This window comes from Dicentrarchus labrax, unplaced genomic scaffold (genome assembly GCF_905237075.1).
Source record: "Dicentrarchus labrax unplaced genomic scaffold, dlabrax2021, whole genome shotgun sequence".
NCBI lineage: Eukaryota > Metazoa > Chordata > Actinopteri > Moronidae > Dicentrarchus > Dicentrarchus labrax.
Window position 1 is genome coordinate 32,942,688 of NW_026136704.1, and position 24,374 is coordinate 32,967,061.

The following is a 24,374-nucleotide window of genomic DNA, read 5'->3' on the forward strand; positions in this document are numbered from 1 at the left end:
ATGTGTCGGCATCAACATTTCACATACATCAGATCAACATTATTTCCTGTTTCCAATAGGGGGTGCAATGAGTATTACGGAATATTTGCATGTTGTAGCACAGTCACAAATGGAAATTTTAATCATGAAGGTCTTAAGATCACATTGACCAAATTTGAAGTCGGTCTGATCAGTTCCCTAGGAGGTCTGTTAAAATATGTGCAAACCGCCAAAAATGACCACTAAATTTTAAAATGGCCAACTTCTAGTTGGGTTTGGCATATGGGTCCAAGAGGCTTTTTTATAAGTCTGGTCATGATACACGTGTGTACCAATTTTCATATATATCAGTAAAATGTGCGTTTAGAGCCACAGTACAAACAGGATGTGGGATTTGGTTACAGATCTAGATCATAAAATATATCTGGTAACTAAAGGTTGATCTACTTGTTTGAGGTTTGGCCAAACTCTGACTGACTTCCTGCCAAGTGTGAACCTATCGCCACCCATCGGTTTGTTGAGTCCCGCCGTGACAGTTGGAGCCAGCAGTGGTGACGTACTGCGAGTTGAGTTGCTCTCACAACAGTAAAATGTGTTTGTGAACAGATTTGAGGAGAGAAATATTCAACAACTGAATCTGGATCCATATGTGATCAGCACTGTTTGACAGTTTGATCTGAGTTTGGTGCGTTGAGCTGGACGAACTCACTGAGAATGAGCTGTCAATTACAAGGTAGCCCCGCCCTAAAGCATACCCTGCTTTATGGTCTATTTTACTCTCAATGGGACCATCAGTTACTAAATGAACATCATGCTGTATGGAAGAAGACTGAAACTAGAGACTGTGACCAGAAACTCATCAGGAAACTGTTTACTGAACTCATAAGGGGCTCAGAGGTAGAGCAAGTCGTCCACTAATCAGAAGGTTGGCGGTTTGATCCCCGGCTCCTCTCGCTGCATGCTGTGCATCGGTGTGTGAACGGGTTAGTTTCTGTTCTGGTGAGCAGATGGCACCTTGCATGGCAGCCACTGTGTATCAGTGTATGAATGTGTGTGAATGGGGTAAGTGTGGCATGCAGTTCAGTGGTCGAAAGACTAGAAAGGCGCTATATAAGTACAGTCCATTTACCATAAATCAAGTCAGAAAACAGCTAATTTCTCCATAAGACTGAATACTTTTGGTGTTTTATCGCAGCTCCCCCTGCTGGCTATTTCATAGAATGCAGGTTTATGACACTTCACCTTAAAGCTCTGTCCATTACATATACTGTCAATGCACTGAACTAGATCCTTCTTGTCTCTCTCCACTTCAGCCAAGACATCAATGAAGTCATCGTTGCCTTTTTCAGAGCTGAGATGAGGGTATGGTCAAGACAGGATTTCTGGGTAGTGATCTTGGTGATATTCAGCATAAAATGTAAGAAAGTAATAAACATAATTTTAGGTAGTATTTTTAAACAGAATGGCATCAAGCACAATGATCTTATTTTGCTACTTTCCCTGTTGTTTCAGACACTCCCTGCCAATTGTCACATCACTGTTTATGCAGTCAGTATCTTAATATTTGCATTTACAAACAAACATCCTGAGGGTTGGACCTGGACCCTGCACTTTAGTTTAAAGTCCCTCCAGTCAGGAATCACTGTTTGTTTTTGTTCCTACAGTATGACGTTTCTTTGAACTGCGTCTTTTCCCTCACATTCAAATATTTTACAGCATCAAACCACAATAAACTCACTAAAACCTTGTTTTGGACGTTAGCTAAACGGGCAACAACTTTCCTCTTCCTTCGTGTGTAGACAATAAGTCCATCGGTAATAATAGTCGACCCCATTTCATTATCAACATCCATCGTTGCTCACGCCCTCTGTATTGTGGCTTTTGCAATTTGTTGACCCCTCTCGGCCACCGTACATCACAACTTGTTTGGAAGTCAATCCTGGTCCAGTGTGATCCACCAGTGCACTGAGAAAGGACTAAACAGTTAAGTAGGAGACATCTTGTGTGCAGCTGGAAAACTTTAACAATGAACAAAACTTACATATCATAGATTGTGGAATTTTTAATTAAAATGAGCAGATGCTTTTCTAAGGGTTTTAATGTGCCAGTTCTACTTTTCTTTGCAGAAAAAAAACAATCAAAACTCAGACACACATTTATATAAATGTCTTAATACATGTCCAGAAGGGATATTTGATCAGTTCTACTGCAGTAAAAGTCGTAATACCACAATGTAGAAATACTCAGGTACATGTAACAGTTCTGCATTCAAAAATTTTGTTAATTAAAAGTACAAAAGCATCACAATATACGTAAAGTACCCAAAGTAAGTACTCATTAAGCAGAATTTCAGAATATTAGGCCTACGTTAAGCACTTTAACTTAAGGACTTTTACTTGTAATTGAGTATTTTGTATAGATAGATACTTTATTTAGCAGTGAAGCAGATAATAAATACTGTATGTATTATAGGTGTTGTGCGTGTGTAGATTTTATAATCGGAGCCTCTTAGTTTCATTATGTTCAGTGTTTATTGTGTTTCTGCAGATCAGTGACAGCAGCTTTTTGAAATGCAGCTCTCTGATTGGATGAGCAGAGTGGTGACGCCCCCTTCAGGACACAGACAGAGTTTTCAACAAGCTGAGTTTATTCTACATCAGATCTACTGTTGTCTACTGTACACACAGATTATTACACAGCGGACACACACACACACACACACACACACACACACACTTATACCTCAATACTTGTGAGGACACTCAGTGACATAATGCGTCCCCTGACTGAACCTTTAAACCGTAAATGTTCCCACAATGCACTGGTGTCCTCACAGCGATGGTTTAAAATGGAGTCCTCACAAAGATCGAAAACAAACACACACACATACAGACAGAAACAGAAACGTCTTTGGCAGGAAGCAGCTTCTTCTTCTGCTGAACAAACGACGACACACACACACACACACACACACACACAGGAGCTGCACAGGATTGGATGGTGATGTCATCATGACAGTGATGTCATCAGGTGGCGAAGCAAACACACACACACACACAGACTGACAGTATGCTGTGTATAGTGTTGTGAGAAACTAACTTTAATATCTGAATATTGATTGCAGGTCGACAGCTCCACCTGCTGTCAGAGTCAGATACCTGCACTGAACAGCAACACAAAGGGATTATGGGAAATGAAGTTGAGGTAATGTGTCTTTAAACCAATGTTTGTTTTTAAAACTGATGAAGGTTTAATGTAACTGAAATTTATAAAACTTCATATTTACTTCTTAATATATTTTTATATATTCTATTTATTTGATATAGTTTCTCCATATAATATTTTTTATTTCTGGTCCAACTTTCTTTTCTTGAGGCTCTAACAGCAGAGGGAGTCGTGTGTTCAGGGTCTGAATTTATCAAACTGCTAAAAGTTACATTTTGGGAAAATTTATTTTAGTTACAGATTAAAGAATAAAAGTTATCGCTATTTAATTTATTCACTTTTTACTGTTGATCCAGCATACTCATTTTAGTCCTGAACGCCCCACGTGGATCTTAGTTCATCTGTGCCCCACACTCGTTTTAGTCCCTGAACGCCCCACATTCCTTTTAGTCCATGAACGCCCCTCATTTGTTTTAGTTCCTCTGTGCCCCACGCTGACTGTTACACTTTTTAAGGCGTTCATTTTGAATTTTAAGGCAATATTCCAAAGTCAGTTTCACAATAAAATTTTATCTTTAAGGCGCTTGTTCGTTTGTTTTTTTCTCACTGATGTCAGTTAACTTCGATTAATTAATTAACACTGAACTCTAGGTTGCAGGTCGTTGCAGCTGCGAGGCTCTATAATGGTTACCATGACAACACAAGCATGGCGGTTAGTGGTCACATGTGGAGTAAAGTGTACAACTGACTGAACAACATATACACTGTGAGACTAAATCCTCTCATTCCACCTTAAAACTGCAGATAAGATTTAATTATGATATTTCTAATGCTATACGGCAATAATTAACAGATACATTAATAATCATTTCTTCCAGGTGACCAAAAACATGACATCCTTGCTTAATTTACCTTAAAATGGCCTTAATTATTCCGTTAATAGTTAATAATCAGGTAAATGTTCATTAATGCCATTTTTTAATTTTACACAGTATCCATAATCTATTTTAATTGAATCTATTAATTAACCCAGAATTTGCACCTTTTTTTTTTTTCGTAAAACATGAATTTAGCCATAAATGCCGATTAAATTAAAGTATTTCAATAATATTTTAATGGGATAATTGATATATAAATAAATGAATTGTAATACATAAAAAAAAATTCCAGTGGGTTTAAACCAGTGCCTGAAACCAGAGGAATGAAAACACCAAAAATAAATAAACAAATGACCCAGTTAAAATATCTCAGAGCCGAATCAGTGAAAACAGCACTGAAAATATCCTCGTTAAAATTTATAAAAAATGACTGATGAATTAGGGTATTTGCACACTTTTTGGTCCAATTCAGGCCCTGGTTTAAATTAAAGGATCTCAAACAGCTCGATTTGGGTGTTGATTGTTTTTAGAGTTAAATTAACAATTAATTAACAGGATTTTCTGAACTTTTCTAATTCTTAAGGCTTTGTTTCTAACTTTTAAGGCAACATTTTAAATTCAGTATCAGGTGTTTACTGTTGATCGCTGTAATGTTACTAATTAACTCCACAGAGAGGTTGTGTAACCATGACAATGCCGTCATGGTGGCTAGTGGTTATAAAGAGATTTTCATGCAGATGAAAAGGTTTGACTACATCACTGACATCCCTTCATTTTTATTTTCAATTTAATTAATTCACCTTTTAGTAATGAAGGTAATTTTAATGGGATGTTCAGGAGATAATTAATGGATTATTTGCATGTTTTAAGAACCTTGAAGAGGTACAAATTTAACCACATAAAAATTCTCAATTTATACCTTCAAATAATTATTTTTTTCAATTTGAAGGTGTTTTTACTCCTTGGAAACATTAAATCATGCAAATAATCCATTAAAACCTTTAATATATTATAATCAATTAATTTATTGATTAATAACGCAAAAACTTGATTTGAACCCCCGAAAAAAGTCCCTTAATTGATACATGATTCAGCTTCCTCCAAGTGATCTCCACGTACGCGGCCATGATTGTTGACGTAATACTTTGTATGAGGTCATCACAGTGATGTCATCAGAGAGAGAGTTACAGAGATCTTTCATACGACAGACAACACACACACACATCAAACCAAAGCCCATTAATAATAATAATAATAATAATCAATAACAGTGATAAAGCAGAAATCAGCGCCATCGTCCCGTGTGGCTTAATCACCATCTTCATCATCGTCATCGTTAGTTCTTCATGTCTCTGTGTGAGTCCGTTTGATCCCAGACGGGAAGTCAGTCTGATCGTCACTAATTAATGGATTTATATTAACGGTATGAAGATTACACCTGCAACACCTAATAAACACCTGATCACCTCCTAACGACCCCCAGATAAACTGCAGATAATTACCAGACCAAAGTCCTCTAATTAAGACACTAATCAGCCAGTTAATTAAGAAACTCACCTGTTAATTAACAATCTGACTTGTTAATGAACTAAATATTTTTTGCTGAAGAACAGACAAGTTTCCTAACTAACATGCCGAGCTGCTCATTAACGGCCCGACCTAATAAATCCCTGACCCCACCCCCCCCTCGGACCCGGTCCTCTTCGGTCTGTCTACCAGACCTCGCAGCGCTTCCCGGTGTTCATGGGCGTCCCTTCAGGACAGTTGAAGTGGCGGCTGAAGTCTGGCGAGTTGGCTAGTGTGCCAATGACTCTGTATCTGGGGGGGCTGTGGGGGTCAGTCACCAGGCCTTCATGCGCGCTCTCTGGTGTCCGAACTGAACACCACACCTGAAAACACAAAGCGGGAAAAGTCGAGATTGTTTAAAGTCCCCATGAAACAGGAAGCAGAGTGCTGTTTCCTTCCTCATATTTACGTTATGTTTCCTGTAACCGTCAGCGAGGGAGGGATTATGCAGCTGGTGCTATGAGCTCGAGTCAGCGTCTACCTTCCAGTGAACACAGCTGGACCCGGAACTGAACATGATCTCTGATACCTTATACAGTACCATGGTGATTTTCTTGCTGTGTTTGGCTCCTGGCAACCTGGGGCTGAGTCAGTTAGGTTAGCTGCACGTATGACCTAGTGAACAGCAGTTAGTGGTTGGCTACTTATCAATCTTTCCATCAGGAAACTCCGTAATTGACCTAGGTGCTGTAACGTTATTCCCTGACTGTCTCAGAGGCTGTGTCGATCCCGGTCCAGTTCGGCAGATACAGTTAGTAGCAGCTAATTAGCAACTAACAGTTTTTGTTTAAATGTTTAAATAGAGACTGAATCAGCCTTATTACACGCCACATTGAGTTGCTGAGTTTGAAGGTAGTGGGCACATAAATCACTGCGTCATCATCATAAAACATGAGGAGAAGTAGAAGTGGCCCCAGTATTGAACCTTGTGGGACACCGTTCTGTTGAGAGGGTAACTGAGGCGTTATTATTCGTCTCACCTGAGCAAATCCCACGAAGAAGAGTTGATCATTGGTCAGGTTGACGGCAGGGAGTCTCTTCTCCTCTCCACTCTTCTGGACCCATGATCGATAGGCCTGAAGAACATACAGTTATTGATAGGTGATTATGTAAGAAACATACAGGATGATGTGGTTTTCTAGCGCTGGCAGTAGGGTTGAGCTGATGAAGTGATGTTATGTCAGTAACAGTATATTTTAGTTAATTTTGATGTTACTTGTTCATACTAACATGGTACGCTGCCTTCAGTCCTCCATTGTCTGCTATGTTTTCTCCGAGCGTCTGTTTTCCATTGACGTGTTCTCCGTTGACAAGGTAGCGGCTGTACTGATCCACCATGCATTCTGTTCTCTGCCGAAAGGCCTCCACTGACGAGTTCTGCCACCACGGCCTCAAGTTTCCTTCTTTATCGTACTCGCGACCTGACGTTGGGAGGGAGGACAGCTTAGTTCACGATTGTGTTCAAATGTTACTTTGAAAATCTTAAAATAACACTTAGTAATCACTTATAACATCAAAGAATGAACAATTTAGCAACACGGTAAAGCACCGTATGTGCACGAAAGAGACATTTATCTTTTCTGAGTCACATTCAAATGCACAGTCAGAGTGCAGTGAATGCATCATCACCTCCAGCAGGAACTGAATATGTGACAGGAAATAAACAGGAACAGAGGTCCAGACTCACCTTGATCATCAAAGGCGTGTGTGAGCTCATGACCCATCACCACCCCGATCCCACCAAAGTTCAACGCCCTGAAGACACAAACGCAGGTTTTTACAAAGTTTCTCCAAAGACCTGAAGAGTCTAGCAACCAGAGACTGTCTCAAGTGCCACTAGCGTCCCCTAGAGGTTGCAGAGTTCATTACAGCCACAATATGAACAAACAACACACTGACTATTTGGCTACTCAGAGTCTGAACAGTAGTGGAGCTAAAAATGTAAAGATTGTCCTGAGGTTGGCGCTAGAGGAAAGTCTGTGCTCCAATAACAGTTGAGCTAGCCTCAGTCAGTGGACTTAAATATGCTATGTGCTAAGCTAATCTATGTTAAAAAGACAACCACATTTTGAAGATGGTTAAAAGATAAAAGAGACACATATATATAGTCACAACTTAAGTTAGCTCATGTTAGCAAACCATTAGCTAACTATATCTGATATTTCAACTAAAAAAACATCACAATATTGTGGCACATAAGTAGAGTTTAATAGAAATGTGTAAAGGTGGCATCAGAAATGAACAAATTATTTTATTTCAAAATCTTCAAATTTTTCCAAATGTATGTTGTTCATTGAAGTTAAGCATATCACTGAGTTAGCATTTTGTAGTTGTCTTTTCAACATAGATTAGCCTAGCACATAGCATATCGAAAGGAAAGGAGGAAGTTGACTCAACTGTTATTGGAGCACAGAACAAAAAGGGGCGGGACTTAGGAAGGGTCAATTACTTTTTTATAGGTGTAATAAGTCCCTGACAGACAGGTGGACACAGACAGGTAGATATAGAGGTAAACAGACTTGGGGTGATCGTGGGCGTAGAAAGGAGCTTGTAGGATCCCAGCAGGGAAGACGATGCCGTTCTTAGTGGGCATGTAGTAGGCATTAACTGTAGGAGGAGTCATACTCCACCTGGAGGAGGAGAGGAGGGTAGGAGACAAGGAGAGGAGTGGAGCAGAGGAGACAAGGAGAGGAGGAGAGGAGTTATTTTGTTTTCCTACCAGTGGATCAAAAAGCCCAGGGGTCGTTTTCACAAGTATCCTCAATGAGACGGAGGTACCAACCCAACCAGTTCCTCTTCCACCTCCTTCCAAAACACAGTGGCAACCAGATGTATAAGAACGAGAAGAACAAGCAGAAAACAAAGGTGAAATTAACTTTTAATGGGTGTATTAAAGGAAAACTGGATACTGCGTTCAAAGATGACTGCTCCATTCGTTCATATGGAAGCTGCTCACTGGGAGGACACTGAATGGCCCTCCATGGCCCAGTAGAGGTGAACCCATGATTGTGGTGAAATGATGATGAATTAATGGATGGCATGTAACCACAGTCAATGACTCTTCAGAGAGGAAAAAGATTTACTCTAACTCGCCCTGAAGATTTGTGAATACGACCCCTGATTAGACGTGTGTGTGTGTTATTATTACTGGTCTTTGTTGGGAGTCTTCCTCAGCTGGTCGGCCATCACTCGTGAGGAGAAGTTGTAGAAGTTCAACATGTTCTGGAAGAAGCTGTCGTCTGAGACGTCGTACTGAAACACAGAATGTGTGTGATGGTGTTTAACAGCAGGGGGCAGCAAAGCGCCACTCGCCCCAAATATAAACCTGTCTCCCTGCTCTACCTGTCTGCAGGTGAATGAGATGTTTGACAGCTGTCACTCACCCCATCGTAAACGTCGTCCAGCTCTTTGGAGTCTAAGATGAATTCTGGGAAACCGATCATATCGTAGATCGCATCTGCCTAACAAGGGATAAACAGAAACAGTTTGACCAATCAGCATCTTTGATCTACCAGTCTGTCCTCCTGTCTGTCCACCTGTCTGCATACCTTGTCTTTAGCAGCCTGTCTTGTATGGTCGTCCATCCAGTTGAGTCGGTCCAGAGCGTCTTTAAACGCTGTGCGGATCTCGTTAATCATCTCCTCGGCCTGAGAGAGACAAAAGGACAGTTGATGAACCAGACCAGACCTGTTTCAGGTCCAGGACCATCCCTCCCTGCTGTAGGATCCAGATTATGATCGTTCATAAGGTGTAAACAATGTTGTGACTCACGATCTCTTTGCTGTGTTTGTCGAAGGTCGCCTTAACAAAGAGCGCTCCCAAAGCGAAGCCCAGAGTGTCGTCGGTGTTCCCGATGCAAGTCTGCCAGCGAGGGGTGCAGGACTGCAACAAACCACAGCCAGTTACAACCAGATGGTTCCAGATTCAGATCAGAACCACTTAGATGCGACTAGGAAACAGCAGCAAGAACCAGTTTCCCCAGTACACCAGCACGAACTAAGCTACAGGGGTTTCAAACCCAGTAAGAACAAGTTAGAACCAACCAAACACATGAAAACCTATTACAGCCCAGTGGAAACACCTCAAACCAGTAACTGGCAGTTGGAACCAGTTAAAGTACCATCACCAGCACTGGGAACCTCTGACTGGGAGGGAATTACCTACCAGTACCTGTAGTCAGACTATCATTAAAAGTAGTTTTAACTGCTGTTAATATAACTTTATCAGTACTTGCAGTGGTATTTGTAGTATTATTTGCAGTATTTGTAGTATCAGTACCTTCTTGGTCCCGTAGAGAGACTCCAGCAGTTTGTCCTGAGCGTTCTCAAACCGTTGATCCAAACTGGCCACACTCTTCTGAACCAACGTCCACATCATGTAGTTGTTCAACAGACTGAAGAGACAGACAGGCAGACAGGCAGGGGGTCAGACTGGGAGACAGGTTAGAGACGGTACACCTGTTGAGAGACAGATGGCCAGCAACTGTTTCCGACCTGCGGTCCGTTTTGTTGATGAGGTCAGACACCTGCTGCAGGTACTCTCTGGCATACAGGACGACAGGTTCGGTGTCATTTAGGTCCAAAGGAGTCAGAGCGGAAGAGAGGTAGTCCAACCAGTCCACCGCTGGAGCAAGCAGCTGAAACACCAACAAAGAAGAGACATTATTTAGAGACAGATTTAAAGCATTAATATATCAACTACCAGTTATACCACCCATTTTGCTCAGTGCTCCAATAACAGTTGAGCAAGCCTCAGTCAACTTCCTCCTTTCTTGTACCTAGATATGCTATGTGCTAAGCTAATCTCTGTTGAAAAAACAACCACATTTTGAAGTTGGTTAAAATATCATATTTAGCTAGCTATTGTTAGCTAACTACCTAGCTAATCTACATCAACTGTTAGCTATTTAGTTATCTATCTAGCTAGTAAATGTTTAGCTAACATTATCTAACTTAAGATGTGACTATATATATTTATCTTTTATCTTTTAACCGTCTTCAAAATGTGGTTGTCTTTTCAACATAGATTAGCCTAGCACAATAAAGTCACAAAGTGGCATAAATTAAAAACAAGTTCTCTGTAAACTTCTGTATTCTTTTAATGACGATGGGAAAACTTCAGAATCAGAATGTTTGTTTGCATTTGTTCAACAAAGAGCACAGTCCTTCACTGTTCACTTAGCATTAGAGGGAGTACTGTCTTTAGCCCCAGGAAGTGTCTGTCTTCCAACAGCCTTCATTAATAAGCTAAGACTAACTGTATGTAGCCTGAGAGGCAAAAGCCGGGGCAAAGAAACACTGAAACACCAGCTGCTCATTAGGTTCACTGTAAAATCAAACTCTGGACCACATCTGTCTGTCCGTCTCCTCAGTCTGTCTGTCTCAGTAATCCTCAGTGTGGGAGCAGACTGCACCACCCGGGGGGAGATGCTGAGATGAAAAACTAATCCCTGCTGTCTGCTTCAGCTTCAGAAAGTCAAAACACCCAAACCTGGAGACTCTGCAGAGAGAATCTGACGTCCACATGTGGACTGAGGTGAATGAAAGAGGAAGTTTGTACATGTTTGTTTCTTTGTTCATCAACCAGCAAAAGTTCATTTAAACAGAAACCTGGAGAACTAATATGACCTGATTTATTTGAGTTTAGAGCTCCTTCATATAAAACAAAATTGGAAACATTTAAGTTTCTAAAAATCTATAACAGTACTTACAGTCATAAGGAAGCTTATTTTTAGTTTTGTCTCCAGCAGGGGGTGCTGGAGGCTCAGTCACTTCAAAATGAAGTGTCCATTAATCATTATTATTGAAGAAATGAGATTGTGTAACTGGTGAGGCCTGGTTGCTGCAGTACTTTTACTTTTTCTATTGATTTTATGTAACTTTATTAAGTACACTGACTGATTTCCATAAGATGAGATGAGATGTTTCTTTATTGATCCCCTGTAGGGGAAATTGAAATGGCTACAGTAGCACAGAGGAATGTAGTGCAAAGAGTAAAGAAATAGAATAAAATAGAATAACTGAACAAGGTTAAAAACAAAAAGTAAACTCCCTACACTGATGGTACTATATACAGAATGAATACAGTGCTATGTAGGTAGAAAAGTAAAAAAACAAGTAGGATTAAAAAGGCCAAAGGTATAAATAATGAGAAGGAGCTGCTGTGTTGCTGCCAGAAGAGCTTCTCATCCTCCTCTTTGTTGTTCTGTTCTGTGTTCAGTTGATGTAATAAAACATTTAAAGAAGAACATCTTTCAAACATTTAAGGAAGATCAAAGAACACTGAGGGAGAACCTTTTGGCTTCATGCAGGAACAATTTCATATTCTTGTTGTCATATTCTGTTTTAACTTTCTTTTAACTGAAACAAGCAATTTAGTTTGTTAATTTGATGAACGTCATCTGTTCTTGGGGAGGTGAACATTCAAGAGATTTTATTGAATGTTTTCTGGTACAGGATGTTTTCTATAATACAATGAGAAATACCACAATATACTGTAACAGTTCTGCTCTTTCCCAGTTGTTGTTCACGTATGAAGTCTTTTTCTTCCTATTATTTATTTTGATATGACATGAATGCAGATTAAGGCCTTATGATTTCAGGTTAAATAAATGGTTTTCCCTTGTGGAAAGAGACATACTGGGTGTCCACAGCTCTGGACCACAAATTCTCTTAATTTACTCATTTGTGGAAGTTAAGAAGGACTCTTTGCATATATATATATATATGTATATTTTGAATTTACTTATATTTTCTGCCTTTAGTTCAGTGCTGTAAATACAGGGCATAGGTCAGTGCTGTATTGATATCATTAATATTAACTTTATTTCATAAGCTTTAGTAAAATCCAATATTTTTATTGAAAAATATATATATTTTAGGGGGATTTCATTGCCTTTAATTAATAGACAGCTCAAGATTGACAGGAAAGGGGGAAGAGAGAGTGGATGACACGCAGCAAAGGTCCAAAGGTCGTACTCCAACCCATTTGCACGGCAGCAAGGATCTTCTCTGTGTCTAGATAAATTATATCCCCTGTCCCTGTTTGGTACTTTCATGGCACAGAAAAGACGTATAATCATTAATTAGAGGCTTTCAGTCTTCTCACTCTACACATTTGAACAACAACTTACATTTGATGTCAGCTAAAAGGTGGCATTTTAAGGTGTAAATGGGGTCTTAATGATGAAACCAGAGCTATGAGCCGCAGGGGCCGCTCTGCTCCACAGTCACCACAAACAAATGGTACATAATGATAAACAATAATAATGGTAAACAACGTCCATGTTTATGTAGATGAATTCAGGACAAAGAAAAAGGTCAAAATGAACCTGCAGTGACATTTCTCTCAAGTCTCCTTCATGTTCATATCAGCCATGTTTATATAATAACCTGTTATCTAACCTCTCTCTCTCTCTCTCTCTCTCTCTCTCTCTCTCTCTCTCTCACTCTCTCTCTGCCAAGAAGATGCAGGCACATAGCAACAGCTCTTGGCAACAGTTGCCATGGTGACCCCAGAAGCATCTGCAACCCTGAAGGACAGAGAGCTGCAGCAGAGAGAGAGAGAGAGAGAGAGAGAGAGAGAGAGAGAGAGAGAGAGAGACTGCACTCTGACAGAGCAATATCACTGCTCAGATTATCAGTGTAAAAACTATTTATTAAAAGAGGATGGCAGTAACACTGCAGACACATCAGCAGTGAGACGAAAGATGAAGGACATGGACCAACACTCGTTGCACGTCAATTAGACAAAATCTGATAAATGAATTGATCCATTTTATAGCTGATCTCTCTCCCAAAACGCAAATAAATGTCTTCATAGTGAGTTAAATAATTAAATACAAAATAAAGTGAGAGAAATTTTAAAAAGCAACATTACTTGTGTGAAATAAACCAGACTAATGGTGTAATTGAAATCACAACCTGTGCTAATGTATGTAATGTAATGTACAAACTCAATCAGTATGAACTGCGGATTTAATAAATAAACGACTACGTCTTCTCTGTATCACCTGACCGTATCAATCACAATCACAACAGCTACCGTTGAAAAAACCTGAATGTAACTCAGTACTACACCCAATGTAATATTTTCCAGGATTATTTTAAATCCATTATCTATCATTATTAAACCATGTATACACTCTAAACTAAACTAAAGTTGTGTTCTTACATTATCCCAAATGTTTATGTCATGTTATTCAGGTAACGCTGCGTTTCACCGGTCGCCTGTCGATGGCGTCATATCCCCTTTGTGCCTGCGGCAGCATTGTGGTTGTCTGCCAGAAGCTGTCATACATTGACTGTTGATCCAGTCTGAAGCCACATTGTTACCATCCACTGTTTAGATCTTGGTGCTTTTTAACTCTAGATTTGAACCGGGTGAAGGATTTTAGTCATCGGACGTCTGGATCTTAAGTTATCAGAGAAACAAGCTGAGCTAACGTTAGCAGCAGCTCGGCTCGCAGCCCCTCCGGGACGTCCTTTGTCTGTCCAACAGCGTGGGAGAAGCAGTGATTGTTAAGGTGGAACTGCTTTATTCAGTGTGTTTAAGGTGGAACTGCTTTATTCAGTGTGTTTAGTGGTTTTAATCAGCGGGTCTGTTTGTTCTGGAGAGGAGGAGACCTCTGTGGATAATTGGGCTCCTGGTAGAAACCTCCTGAACCATGAACACTGAAGGAATCCTAACCAGGAGAAGCTGACTGCAATGACACCAATGGTGGTGAAGACAACAACTCCCATGATCCCACGCTGCTTCACCACCTCATAAAACTTTGACTTTTAATGTGAGAGACTTCCAGTGGCATAAATTACATATTGTACAGCAAATTAAGGTAATAAAACCTGACTCAAGCAAAAGTACAGAAGTATTATCAGCTACTGTCGGTATATTTTTACCGAGAAGTAGAAGTTACAGTGGACCCCTCAGGTGCCATTAACCCCACCTGTAATTCAGCGATGGTGACCTTGTGGTAGATCTTCTCCTCATCTCTTCGTTGGTCCTGTGGGACTGTGATGTTGGCGAGTGCCGTCTCAAACTCCAGAATCTGCTGCATCTGAAGCTGCGTGGAGCTCCTCTCGCCCCCCAGCAGCATCCCCAGCTCCACCATGTAGTCCAGGTACGCCACCAGCACCTGGAATCCAGATAAAAGTCTGATTTCTTTCCTCAAACATCTCCATGTCATAAAGTTGACACTCTGAGGCTTCATATCATCTAAATTGACACATTGAGCTTGAAGAATCCTCACCTTCTCATTGGCTGTCTTGTTGAGGTAATAGTCCCTGGACGGCAGGAAGAGCCCTGATTGGTCCACCTGGGCAGAGGATGGTAAATGGTAAATGGACCTGTACTTGTATAGCGCCTTTCTTGTCTTCCGACCACTGAAAGCACTTTTACACTTCGTGCCACATTTCACACACATTCACTCAGTGATGGCAAAGTCCATCGAACAGAAACTAACATTCATACACATTGACACACCGATGCACGGCATCGGGAGCAATTTGGGGTTCAGTATCTTGCTCAAGGATGCTTCAACATGTGGCATCAGGAGCCGGGGATCGAACCCACAACCTTCCGATTAAGGAACGACCCGCTCTACCTCTGAACCACAGCCGCACAGGAGAGAGAACAGGTGATGACCACAGATTGTTGGTGTTGTTTCCCTATTGATACTCTAAAGCAGTGATTCCCAACCAGGAGTACTGTTCTGCTGTTGCCAGGGGGCTCAATTTGACTGCACTGAATTAAGGATTTGATTTGCAATTAAGAGCGCATGAAAACTAGTTAGCAGAAGAGATAAAATAATAAAGCTTTGAATGGGGATCCTTCATAAACCATAATGAAATTGATAAAAAATATGTAAAAAACGAAACAGACAAGAGAGGACTCTATTTAAAGTTTTAGTTAGCTTAGCACAGAGACAGTCGGTAGAAATGTCTTTCAGAGAAACCAAAGACACTACTTTTGACTTTTATACTTTAAGTACAATTCAGAGCCTATACTTTTTCACTTTTACTTGAATAAAGAATCAGTACTTCTACTTATACCACAATTATCTGTACTTGAGTAAAGAATGTGTGTACTTTTGCCACCTCTGGCTAAAAGCATTAGATAAACTGTTGAAATAGATCACTAAAGTAAACATGACCAAACCGAACAAAACATTATATAATCATTTCTACTGTTATACTGTGTGTCCTTGGTACAGTGGTCAGTGGCACTGGGCAGCTTCCAGGTGTGAATATGATCATGGAGTTCCTGAAAAAGAACATCAACTATGGCCTGGTTGTGTCTGGTTCCGGTTTACCTGGATGACGTTGCTGTTTGAGTTTTTGGGATCAGCACTGACTCCGACACTGAAGAAAGGTTGAGCTCTATAAGGACCAGAAACCACCTTCAGAACCTCCATAAAGTTATCCTTTTCCCAAGGACCTGTCATGTTCCAGCCCCCGATCTACAAGCAGAAACAGGGTGCAGGTGTTGACAATTCACATATTGTTTGAGCCTGATCAATACAGATCTATATAATATAATCATGATTTAGATCTCTTTAAATGACATGGAGTAATACAATTCTGTACATGTTTGCTGATGATAGTCTCTTTTTTGTTTTAGACTAAATATTTTTCATCCACAACATTGTACTATAATATTATTGGTTCCCAAATTCTCAAGTTTAAGTCTATTAACAGGTCCTCCATATTTCCTCAGAATACCCACACAGGACAATATTTATTTCACCAGCTTCATATTTCAGAAATGATAAATCTCTTGGGTCATATGAAGTCTTTTGTCTTGGGTTTTCTTACTAGAACTTTGTCTTCGTCTAAAATCGTATGACATAGAACAGATTCCAAGAAAATATAATATAAGATTGTGAAGTTTGTCCTGGTGGGGGCGCTGCAGGTACAATAATGTTTACACCTGCATTTATTTGATAAAAGACTATATACAAAAATATGGCATTTGTTATTATTTTATTACTCCTTTAACTTTAATTTTACGGTGACTTTAGAGGTCTTTAACTTTGAACTTCTGAGTTATATTTTCTGTAGTATGTGATTGCCACATCTGTTACATACATGGTTGGATTAACTGATTATTATATAATGCAAGCTGCCTTACTTGTTTTATACGCTTTATTTGAAGTGGCTGCTATTACATAGTTATTTCTCTTTGGTAATAATAAATTACTACAATTAACTGGAATATTTGCATTTCCTTAAGAAAATACATGTGTCACTGCTACTGCTGTCCAGCTTCTGAATGGAGGGAGATGTTTCTGATTCACACCTGAATTATTGGACTAAATCTAATATTAATAATGTTCACTCCTAAATAAACCACAGTGCAGTCATTAAAGTGTGCAGTGGTTCATTTTGATGTTGTATATGACAGTATAGACCTCTGACCTGTATCTACAGCAGAGACTTATGCTATGTATCCACAGCACCGGCCTCTGTCCTGCATCTGTTCTGTCCTCTGTAACTTAGGTGTTATTGCCAAACAGACTCAATAAAATCTTTATTAACTGTCTCTGAGAGACTGTCCTGTCTCTGCCCTGTCCTCTGTATCTTGTATCTGTATCTGTATTTTTGTGTGTTACTGTTGGTAGAATTGCATAAAATGGTATACACACAGGCAATGTGGCTTAATGTACAACATTGCTTTCACATATCTGGCTGGCTTGCATGTTACTTTGTCGGCTGGCGTTGCAGGGGGCTAATAATGTTATTCTGCGGTTGCAGCTAACCATAGCTTGCTTGCTTGTTATCACTAACAAAATACTCTGTGAGTGTTAGTTGGCTAATGTTAGCTTCCCCAGCTACATGATACTAACTTATGTATTATAATAATAATAATAATAATAATAATAATAATAATAATAATAATAATAACAAACAATGTTGAGCCAACAATAAATGATAGAAATAGAAAGCTAACACTCTACTAGCCAAGAGCGATGAAAGACAGGGGTATCCAACTTCAGTTTATTATTATTTTGTTGTACCCAGCTGTCAGTGAGCCATAAGAGACTCAGATAAAACAGGGTTCTTTGTTGGAGGGAGCTGCACCACGTGATGCTGTTGTATCTGAGTGAAGTGGTTACCATGGCGACGAAGTGCATGGCATGGTTACCTTGGCGATGAGGTCTATGAGAGGCTGAGCTCCAAGCTCCTCGATCCTCTGTGTGTTGAGACAGGACAGGTAGTAGGACTGAGTCTTCCTCTCAGCTTCGCTGCTGCCGTTAAAAGTCCCGTTCTCTAAAAACATTATTACAGAGGGAGGGTTACACCAGTATATAATATTCTAACACGTGATTCTCTGTTCAAATCTGCTTTGTCAAACTTAAAAAGTAAAAAACATAAAATAAATGATAATTAAATTAAAATATTTATTTACCTGATAAATACTAAACTAATCAATACATTTTTATAAATGTATTTAAATTAAGTTTCACTTCAATTAAAAGGTTTAATTTACCTTTACCTTTATTTAACTTTACCTGTCTGTCACTCCATCAGTCTCTCTGTGTGTCTCTCTACCTGTCTGTCTCTCTACCTGTCTTACCCAGCAGGTGTTTGAGCAGGGCCTGGTTCTGCTCCCAGATGCTGTTGAACGTGGACCAGCGCGACCGTCCATCAGGCAGTGGGTTTTTCCTCATCCAGCCTCCACAGGCGAACTGGTAGAAGTCCTGGCACGGGTCAGCGCTGCGGTCCATCGCCTCCACCATCTGACTCGCCACCGTGACGCACGCCTCGGACAGGCACAGGCCACGCCCACTGTCTGCACGGCATCAATGGATAGAAAAAACAGAGAAAAGGTCAGAAAACTGAAGAGGATGAAGGAATGATAGGGAGGCGAGACAGAAACAGACAAGGACATACGGAATGAAAGGAGCAGGGAGAGAAGGATGGGAGGAGGCAGAGGAGGAAAGGACGAGGTATAGGGAAGGAAAGGAAATAGGAGGCAGCGAAGGAGAGAAGGGGGAAGAAAGAAAAGGAGGAGGGAGAGAGGTATACTGTAGGATATTAAAATGAAATAAAAAGAAAGGAAATCAAAGGAAAGAAAAGGAAATGTAGAGAAAGGAAAAGAATGGAAAGAAGAGGAAAAGAATGGAAAGGTAAGGAAAGGAAAGGAGAGGAAGGAAAGACAGTAAAGAAGGAAAGGTGGAGGCACAGAGGGATAGGCGGTGGTAGGAAAGGAGGTGAAGGAATAGAAAGGAAAGCAAAAGAAAGGGAAGGCAGGGCAAGAAATGGGGAGGCGGTGATGGGAAGAGGAGGTGAGGAAGGATGGGTGAGGGCAGGAAAGGAAACAAACAATAAAGCCAGAGGAAGCAGGGAAGGACGACACAGAGAAGGAAAGGAGGAGGTAGTGAAGGAAAGGTGCGGCAGGAAAGGAGAGGAGGAGGCAGAGACCGGTGGACGGGGGTAGGGAATAACAGCAGAGGAGGAGGCAGGTGCTTGTGTGTTGGTACCTGAGCTGAATCCCAGTCCCAGGACCAGCAGACAGGCCAGCAGAGCCAGGAGGGCAGCTAGCAGCAGGACTGACAGCAGAACCTCCAGCTGAGTCCTCCTGCCCAGAATGTCCACACCTCCCTTCCTGAACCCCACCTGAGACACAGACAGACAGACAGACAGACTGAACACAGCTGGACCTGTCTCCAGCTCAAACCCAGCTCAAACCCTGGGAACATCAGCCCGAGTCCTAAAACCACTTCCATTCTGGCCTCGTAGAGTCAAACAATGATGAAGTGTTTTCATCACATCTGTCCAACAATGACACAGAAGACATTTTTGGGGTATTTTTAATGATATTGTAACTGTTAACCACTAGTTCCTTCATGTTAGCTCGGGGAGTTAGTCGAAGTTAGAGTCTAATTCAGGTAAAACAGGTTTGCTTTCTTTCTTCTGATGCCGTCAGAGTGTCTACAGCCTCACTGAGTACTGTACAGTGACCTACTTTATAGCGACATTAGCCAGTGTTTAGCTCTGTAGCTACCTAATGTACAGGACTCATTAGTTAGCTCAACTTTATAACTGTATTCAGTGATTTTGGTGAAACTGGATCAGATTTTGTGGAGAAAATATGTTCTGGTTTCCCGCTGACGTCCTGCAGAAAACATCCCTGAATGCTGTTTACCGTTTACCTCGCACTCTGGGTAATACTACCCAGAATCCCCCTGTGCAGAGCTGATTGCAGTCTGACATATTTCAGTATCTACCTCCTCCTCCAGAGAGCTGACATTGTTAGAACCAGAGTCTCTGACTGGCAGCGCTCCAGACCCCCCGCCGCTCCTCTCTTTGTGGCCGGCGGACCCACACCGCGGTGGCCCCATTTTGTGTTTTTATTCTCGGCCCCCCCAAGGTCTGGCTCCAGGAGTGAGCTCTGTGACTCTGTCCTGGGATTTAAATCTCTGCAGGAATCCAGGACTTCACCTGGGACCAGTTAGGAGATTTAAAGGGATTTCCTGAGGAGTCATATTAGTATTTATTCTGTCCTCTCTGAGCGTCTCTTTCTTTCCTTTTGTTATTTCTTCTTTTGTCTGTGTGTTGTGTTGCGTTCACTGACCTCCACTCTGTCAGGAAACGAGACCGCCTCAGCCGGAGCGTCCGACACTTCCTCCTCATCCAGTGTAGCTCGCTTGTAGCTGGACATCTGCAGAGAGAGAGAGAGAGAGAGAGAGAGAGAGAGAGAGAGAGAGAGAGAGAGAGAGAGAGAGAGAGAGAGAGAGTCAATAATGTCCACACTAATGCGGATAAATGACAAAACTGTCGGGTTAAATCTAATCTGCAGGGCGGAAACACAACTTTTCAAAATGATCCTCAACCTTCACAAACCCGGTCAGTGTCAGACAGACAGGAAATATAATGAACTTATTATATATAATGTAATGTGTTACATAAGGTTTGGTCACACTTTTTCCCTTTGAGACCTTTTCTCTCTTCTTATATAAGACTGTGTTGGAATAGTTTTTTTTACTCTGCTTGTGTTATTTATTTACAGTTTATTGTTAAATAGAAGCTCTTTAGTTTTTTCCTTTTCTCTAATATTAAAAATTAACTCTTGTTCTTTTTTCATTATTCCAGTGTTATTTCATTTATTTTACTCCTTTTCTGTCTGTTGACTTATTTAATTGAAGAAAGTGAAGTCCAAAGAGGATGAATTATACATACTGATTCTGTTTATTGGTCCGATTCTTTGGTGGAACTGATTCCTGAGTGGAATTAAGTCATCATCTGAACCCTGCAGAGAGCTGCTTTCTGGATGGTTGTGATGATAGTGACGGTGTTAACCTGTGTGCTCGCCGTAGTTTTATTGATCGCTCTATTAATTATTCATTGACTGCTGTTTGTAAAGTAAATACCCCTCTGGGACATTGGAGCTTTACTCTGCTACAGACCATCGGTATCAGCTTTCAGTACTTTCCTCACTTCTACAGACACATTCATCAAATACTGCGGTTTCATACTCAGACAGACAATATTCTCTCCATAAAATATGATCCAGTTTCACCCAAATCTCTGATAAAGTTGTGTTTGTACAGTAATCAGTGAGCTCCGCTAGCTAGCCATGCTGTTAGCTAGCTAGCTAACCAATGCACAGTGGGGAGAACAAGTATTTGATACACTGCTGATTTTGCAGGTTTTCCCGCATACAAAGCCTGTAGAGGTCAGTCATTTTTATCATAGGTACTCTTCAACTGTGAGAGACGGAATCTAAAACAAAAATCCAGAAAATCACATTGTATTTTTTTTTAAGTAATTAATTTGCATTTTATTGCATGACATAAGTTTTTGATACATCAGAAAAACAGAACTTAATATTTGGTACAGAAACCTTTGTTCGCAATTACAGAGATCAGACGTTTCCTGTAGTTCTTGACCAGGTTTGCACACAGTGCAGTAGGGATTGTGGCCCACTCCTCCATACAGATCTTCTCCAGATCCTTCAGGTTTCGGGGCTGTCGCTGGGCAATATGGACTTTCAGCTCCCTCCAAAGATTTTCTATTGGGTTCAGGTCTGGAAACTGGCTAGGCCACTCCAGGACCTTGAGATGCTTCTTACAGAGCCACTGCTTAGTTGCCCTGGCTGTGTGTTTTGGGTCGTTGTCATGCTGGAAGACCCAGCCACGACCCATCTTCAATGCTCTTATTGAGGGAAGGAGGTTGTTGGCCAAGATCTTGCGATACATGGCCCCCTCCATCCTCCCCTCAATACGGTGCAGTCGTCCTGTCCCCTTTGCAGAAAAGCATCCCCAAACAATGAGGTTTCCACCTCCAAGCTTCACGGTTGGGATGGTGTTCTTGGGGTTGTACTCATCCTTCTCCTCCCTCCAAACACGGTGAGTGGAGTTTAGACCAAAAAGCTCTATTTTTGGCTCTTCAGACCACATGACCTTCTCCCATTCCTCCTCTGGATCATCCAGATGGTCATTGGCAAACTTCAGACGGGGCTGGACATGTGCTGGCTTGAGCAGGGGGACCTTGCGTGCGCTGCAGGATTTTAATCCATGACGCCGTAGTGTGTTACTAATGGTTTTCTTTGAGACTGTGGCCCCAGCTCTCTTCAGGTCATTGACCAGGTCCTGCCGTGTAGTTCTGGGCTGATCCCTCACCTTCCTCATGATCATTGATGCCCCACGAGGTGAGATCTTGCACGGAGCCCCAGGCCGAGGGAGATTGACCATCATCTTGAACTTCTTCCATTTTCTAATAATTGCGCCAACAGTTGTTGCCTTCTCACCAAGCTGCTTGCCTATTGTCCTGTAGCCCGTCCCAGCCTTGTGCAGGTCTACAATTTTGTCCCTGATGTCCTTACACAGCTCTCTGGTCTCGGCCATTGTGGAGAGGTTGGAGTCTGTTTGATTGAGTGTGTGGACAGGTGTCTTTTATACAGGTAACAAGTTCAAACAGGTGCCGTTAACACAGGTAATGAGTGGAGAACAGGAAGGCTTCTTATAGAAAAACTAAAAGGTCTGTGAGAGCCGGAATTCTTACTGGTTGGTAGGTGATCAAATACTTATGTCATGCAATAAAATGCAAATTAAATATTTAAAAATCTTACAATGTGATTTTCTGGATTTTTGTTTTGGATTCCGTCTCTCGCAGTTAAAGTGTACCTATGATAAAAATTACAGACCTCTGCAGGCTTTGTAAGTGGGAAAACCTGCAAAATCAACAGTGTATCAAATACTTGTTCTCCCCACTGTATCTTCGCTCTGTGTCGCTGACAGTTGAAGAGTGATTGACGGGTGAATGTCAGGATATTATTGGTTGAAATCAGTTAGTTCATGCTGATGAAAGCACGTGTCACATTCAGTTTAACAGGAAGACACAATAACTGAATTTTAATATAAAAACACAAAGAAACTGAGTTTTTGTAACATTTTAGGATAAATTGTTAAATATGGGAACAATATAACAGGACGTGATCTTAAAGGGTTAAAATGTTAAATGTTAATGTTACAGATGGACACAGAGTCCACTCTCTGAGGCTCAGCATGAGGAGATATTTAACTGTGATCAAATAAATCTCCACTTCCTCTGTTTACACTCGGCTCCTCTCTCTCTCTCTCTCTCTCTCTCTCTGTAGTTCTGTCCTTATGTCTCTCGCCCCCCTCCCTCCCTCACTCATTGTGTGGCAGAAATATAAACAGAGCTGCGCTCCGCCCTGCAGACACACACTCACACTGATCCTGGATCAGTCACAAACACATTTTTTATAAACTCAAACAGCTGCATGTCGTTTCACCACGGCAACGCCTCATATACTGCATTTGGTTGCCGTGGAAACCACTGCGGCGCTTAGCAGCGCATGCACCAGTGCTGCTGCTGCCACAAGTGTTAGCACAGTTAGCATCACAAAAGAGCTGGTTCTGGAAACCTCTGGCCCACAGATGGATCCGAGTGGAGATCTCTTCTCTTCTCTTTCTGATTCTGTTCATCTGCAACATGTGGCCAAAAGTATGTGGACACTGTGTCTGTCCTCAGTGTCCTGTAGGTCCAGTAGAGGGAACTTTTATATTTCACTGTTAAATCTTCACCAACGTTGACCCCCGTCAGGCTCTGAAACTTTCAAAAATTCCAAGAAAATGTCCTGGAAATACTCTAAACCAATTGAAGACCAGTATTTTAGTTGGAGTTAAAGGGAAACTCTGCAGGATTTGTCCGATGGCACCTCCTTCCTGGCTCTAACAAGCCACAGAGAATGAATGAGGTTGAAGAAGCTTTAAAGAGTTGCAGCAGCTCCTCAGTCATCAGAGGATCAGTGACAGTTCCTACTAACATCAGTTGCACCACCATTAACTCAAAGTCATAACTAAGGTTAGTGAGAGTTCATCAGCTTTCTGGCTAGGAGCCACTCAGCATGGTAGCACATCATAGTGAGCTAGATCAATACTGAAATATATCAATTCATTCTCTACTGTGTCACAAAATGATGCTGTGTGGAAGAAAACCTGCAGTTTGACCATCAGTGAGTTTCATTTTGTTATATTTTATGATTTACAACCGCTTTTAATTTAGTAATAATAAATCACAACTTAGTTTGAATTATAAACAGGCTAAGTTTGTGACAATTTACCATTTTTATGTTCATATTGCACTTATGGCCGTTAGTTGTGCAGCTCTGCTACATTTGAATAAACTTGCAGAAAATATATTTGCACTTCAAAAGATCAAAATAATTCAAGAGACAGTAATAATGACGTCAGCCAGAGTATGAATATTAATGAAACAATGCTGGAAGAAGAGAACTGTTGTCTCATTGAGGATCATAACG

General features: G+C 41.0%; 1 protein-coding gene across 3 annotated transcripts in view; it reads right to left on the minus strand.

Moving 5' to 3' along the window:
• Window positions 1-2,491: 2,491 nt before the first annotated feature.
• The window catches only part of ece2b (endothelin converting enzyme 2b), a 31,578-nt gene continuing 9,695 nt past the window's right edge, over window positions 2,492-24,374 (minus strand). For all 3 annotated transcript variants that reach the window (XM_051399637.1, XM_051399636.1, XM_051399638.1), the window contains 18 exons: window positions 20,163-20,249; window positions 19,069-19,204; window positions 18,162-18,377; window positions 17,730-17,854; window positions 15,898-16,044; window positions 14,836-14,901; window positions 14,533-14,721; window positions 10,082-10,224; window positions 9,867-9,981; window positions 9,360-9,470; window positions 9,137-9,235; window positions 8,972-9,049; window positions 8,737-8,840; window positions 8,108-8,218; window positions 7,276-7,343; window positions 6,819-7,009; window positions 6,569-6,664; window positions 2,492-5,911 (listed from right to left, as the gene is read on the minus strand). In XM_051399637.1, the coding sequence (XP_051255597.1) occupies window positions 5,735-5,911; window positions 6,569-6,664; window positions 6,819-7,009; window positions 7,276-7,343; window positions 8,108-8,218; window positions 8,737-8,840; window positions 8,972-9,049; window positions 9,137-9,235; window positions 9,360-9,470; window positions 9,867-9,981; window positions 10,082-10,224; window positions 14,533-14,721; window positions 14,836-14,901; window positions 15,898-16,044; window positions 17,730-17,854; window positions 18,162-18,377; window positions 19,069-19,204; window positions 20,163-20,249 (2,259 nt within the window). In that variant the 3' untranslated portion in view covers window positions 2,492-5,734. The remainder of the gene's footprint in view (window positions 5,912-6,568; window positions 6,665-6,818; window positions 7,010-7,275; window positions 7,344-8,107; window positions 8,219-8,736; window positions 8,841-8,971; window positions 9,050-9,136; window positions 9,236-9,359; window positions 9,471-9,866; window positions 9,982-10,081; window positions 10,225-14,532; window positions 14,722-14,835; window positions 14,902-15,897; window positions 16,045-17,729; window positions 17,855-18,161; window positions 18,378-19,068; window positions 19,205-20,162; window positions 20,250-24,374) is intronic.